The 4,418-nt window shown below is 39.3% G+C and overlaps 1 protein-coding gene across 1 annotated transcript; it reads right to left on the bottom strand.

Annotated features, from left to right (window-relative positions):
• Nucleotides 1-2,066: 2,066 nt before the first annotated feature.
• trim63a (tripartite motif containing 63a) lies at nt 2,067-3,643 on the bottom strand. Its single transcript, XM_047813068.1, has one exon. The coding sequence runs from the start codon at nt 3,538-3,540 to the stop codon at nt 2,491-2,493; it is 1,050 nt and encodes a 349-aa protein (XP_047669024.1). The 5' UTR covers nt 3,541-3,643; the 3' UTR covers nt 2,067-2,490.
• Nucleotides 3,644-4,418: the final 775 nt, after the last annotated feature.

Genomic DNA, 4,418 nt, shown 5'->3' with positions numbered 1-4,418 from the left:
TGCTTTGGCTTTAAGGCTGAAAATATGACTTCTATCCTTCAATTCCCTCCGAAAATATTGGACCATTAAGTTTCTTAAAGGCTCATTTATTTTGTTTTTGCTAAACTCTTGCTATGAAGACAATTAGGTTTGAGATCAAAAGATAAATGTGATTCCATAGATCAGAATTTTCTTTTTGCTTTTCTCTAAAAGACAGCTCTCTGGTCTTCATGTGGGTGTATCAGTTTTAATAACAAATGCAGTATTCGATGATAAAACAAAGGGCTCAAACCAAGAGTAGACATTGAGAGCTATTAAAAGTTTAAACAATCTTTTCCAATGTTTTTGATCACTCGAAGAGTATTTTGTTTCAAACAAAAGAGGTCATGTTCTAAGCTGTTAAACCACATCTAGGGGGAAATATCAGGAAATGCAAGCTGAAATTCTTATATGTCATTTATTCATCTTTTAACCCCAAACTAAACTTTGGGTGTCTAGTAGAAGCATTTTCAGGGGTCTGTATCATTTGTATAAATTCACCACGGTATGTCCGTTTCCATTTAAACAGTCACTGATAGAGTAGGAAATCTTATAGCTTCATACTGTAGCTGCCTGGTTATGGGCATTTGATCCATGAGGCACCAAGTTACTGAGTAAGTTAAGAACCTTGGAGCATGAATGGTTAGCTGTCACAGAGAGAAAAAGGAATGTTCTGCTATGCAACACAACAAAGTGACATGGCTTTTAAGAAAAATTTCATATAACAGACTTTCTTTCTTGTGTGTCTTTGGATTTTTTTAATCAGTGGTATTTTTAGAAATTTTTTGTATGATCATTTTAATAGTTTGTTATTAATAAATTATTATTATATTATTAATAATAAATTGTTATTTATTTTATTTGTTTGTTTGTTTGTTTGTTTGTTTACTGTTTTTTTTTTAGGAAGGAAGACAATTGGTGAACCAGCAAAAGTTTCATGGGTGCCAAATTCTCATTGGTGCACATAAGGAAGACTAGCCTACAGAAGAGCTATAGTAAAACAAATCGCTGAAAATGTTCATGCTGGCTGTGATAGTAAGGTGTTCGAACATACAGTGCATCATAGTTTTCTGTGCATGTGGCTGCATAGAGGCAAACCAGTCACAGTGACCATGCTGACTCCTGTACACCACCAAAAGCATATTCAATGGGCATGTGCGCATCAAAACTGGAAGAAGGTCACCTGTTCTGGCAAATCATATTCATTTTACATCATGAGGATTGCTGGTTACATGTAAGTCACCAATGGAGGCAGTGTGATGTTCGGGGCAATGTTCTGCTTGGAAATCCGGGGTCCTGAATTCATATTCATTTTATTTGACGCATACTTCAACATCGTTGTATGCCAAGTACAGAGGAAGTGCCATCTTTCTAAAAGGATAATACTCCCTGCTGTGCTGCAAAAATTGTTCAGAAATAGTTGACAAAACATGACAAAAAATAAGGGGCCTCCAAATTCCGTAGATCTCAATCCAATAGAGCATCTGAGGGACATGCTGAAAACACAAGGACCTTTGCTCCTTACTGGTCTTGTAGAGTCAATATCGTAATGTACTGTATCAGGTTGTAAATGAAAATAAAATAAATTAACATAAAATAAAAATTACAAATCAACACATTTTTCACTACAAATTCATTGTCTTTACTATTATGTTCTTTTCTTTTTTTGTGCTGTACTGTACAGCTATTGTTTTAAATCTGTACCCTAGCAACTATCTGTAGCTGATGGAATCAGTGTTGACCCCTGGCCACATAGCACTGGCAGGCATGTGAGTCGGCAGCTGTAATTGTCGTGGATGGAAACATGAGGCGTGCTGTCGTCTATTCCTGGACTTACATGGCTTCTCTCATTCTCACCCTGCAAAAATAGTCTGCCCTATTGAATAGTCTGCCTTTTGAATAGTCTGCCTCACCAAAGTTAGGAAAATTTGTTATTGCTGTTGCATTTGTTCATACTGTACCAACAACTACATGAAATACTGTGTGTGGATATTTGAGTATAAGAGATTTATTTTAAGCTTCAAAACATGTTTTTTTGTAAACACTTTATTCCCATTGAATTATCCAATGACAATAAACTTTTACAGTAGTTCATGAGTTAACTGCATCATTTCAAGTATTCAACAATTTTGACAGACACACTACAACTAAATTCTAACAGCTGTATTCTACAGCTAAAAAATATTTTCAGTTAACAATCTTAACAAATGTAATATTTAGGTGTAAACCCGAATATTAACAGAAATATTTAAATATGAACATTTGTATAAATAGAAAAAAAGTATAAAAGTCAAGTGGAAAGTGGAAATGGTGCAATTTGTCATGTAAAAAACTGCTTTTAAGATTGCACACACACATCACAGTTTTCAAAAGCAGCTATTTTGTGTTCCTGTGCTAACCAAAGCTGTTATAATTTCTTCATCTATTCTTACTCCATAAAAAGTCTCTGTATCAAACAAAGATTTTCATTGATTACTCCTCTTCTTCCTCTTCTGCCTCTTCATATTCCTCCTCTTCCTCCTCATCATCATCATTTGCACCAAAGTCCATTTTTGCGAGGATGTCTTCTACTTCTTCAGTAAACAGGCTGAGGTGGTCCATCTTCTCAAAGAAAGGCTCTGGCCTTTGTAATTGGGAGTTTTTGGCTGTGTCTTTGGCTTCTGCAATGAGCTTCTTGGCATTGATAAGAAAGTCAGCAATGTTGCTGTTGTCCAAACTCTGCGTGGCTTGGTCCATCAGCTTACTGTTAGCCTCCAATCGTTCTTTGTACTGCTGAATTAGCGATCGCACCACTGCTACCTTCTCATCCTGCTCCTGTGTGATCTGCTCCAGCAGGTGGGCCTTACGATCTTCCAGAATTGCATAGAGTAAGTCAAACTTCTCTCCCAGTCTCTGCTTCTGTAGTTGACTGTTCTCCTCCACAGTCTTGCTGGTCTCTTCTAGTTGCACTAGCATAGCCTGCACGCAGCTGTTGCTAGTTGCAAGCAACTCAGTTGCATTTTGGAGCTCAGCTTTCTGGGTTTCATAAACGCTCTTCAGGGTGGATACTTTGCAGTCCTTGTGCTGGCCAAAAACCTTGCACATGGAGCATGTAGGGACCTGGCAGGAAATACAATAAATGTTGATGCGCTCATCTGCATGCTCTTCACACATTGGCTCCTTTGTATCCTTGGCCTTCAAAGGAGGCTCCAGACCACCACCACCACCACTGTTCTCCAGTTGTTGCTTATAGATGTCAATTATGTTTTCCACAAGGAGATTCCTCTGAAGCCCATAGACACCATGGCGGTCCAGCACCACCTCAAAACGGCAGGTTGGGCAGCGGAAGATTCCTCCGGAGTAGTGGTAGGGATTGCGAGAGTCATAGAGGTCATTAGCACAGCCACGGCAGAGATTATGCTGGCAGGGCAGGATGACCACCGGCTTGGTGAACATTTCCAGGCAGATGGGGCAGCTCAGCTGCTTCTCCAGGCTCTCCATAGGACCTACGGGCATTACCAGTTGGCCTTTCTGAATGTCCATGTGTATAGATTTTCACTGGTTCCTTGCTTCTGTATGTTGAAAAGCTCTCCTGAGTGTTTCTGTTCTTGTCAAGGTTTATTTTGATCTACTGGTCCAATAGGCAACCCTCTTCACTTATATACCAGCCAGCCGTTGTGTAATTTGATCCAGGGATGGCTGTTTTAAGATTCCATCCTCTACTTGTTTGTGAAGCTTGATTCGGAGAAGACATGCAGCCTCTTGACATAACCCGCTTGGGTAGTCACATGCTAAACTTAGCAGCTCAACCCCCCCAAGCACACTCCATCTGTGGGACCACTGAAACAGCTCTGGCCAAACAAGCCCCATGTGACCGATGAGACACTCATACAGAGCTCCAATGGTTGCTCAACAACATGTCAGGTGAAGCTGTACATACCTCAATGTTTGTTTACTACTTATCATGCACTGTTTCATAAAGCTCTATTATTGCTTCATCATATCAAATGATCACATACTGTTCCAAAACTTATGAATGACAGGATGAAACGTACAGTCCTGTCCAAATCTGTATCCAAAAATGAGCTTCAAATGTTCTCACAATTGGTTTCTACTTTTATAACGTTTCTTTGGATGATTCTAGTAATGCTTCTAGATATCCCTCTGTTGTGAAAAAACTATTGCACAATATCACCACTGCCTCTTTGTAAACAGACGTGTACCACTTACACCTAACTGCCCCTGGAAACGGCTTGTGCAATTTTCCTCTGAACGGAAAGCACTCATTGTAAAGACTTTCAAAATAACAGGTGTTGTCCACGATGGCATCAAGCTAACAGGCTGGAACATGCTTCTGGATGTCACACCTTTCTGCAAGATGAAAATACTTCATGGAGAGACATTTTTTCATGCAGTATATG

This window comes from Tachysurus fulvidraco, chromosome 5 (assembly GCF_022655615.1).
Source record: "Tachysurus fulvidraco isolate hzauxx_2018 chromosome 5, HZAU_PFXX_2.0, whole genome shotgun sequence".
Taxonomy (NCBI): Eukaryota; Metazoa; Chordata; class Actinopteri; order Siluriformes; family Bagridae; genus Tachysurus; species Tachysurus fulvidraco.
The sequence above is the reverse complement of the archived record's forward strand: the minus strand, read 5'-3'. Positions and strand labels throughout refer to the sequence as shown.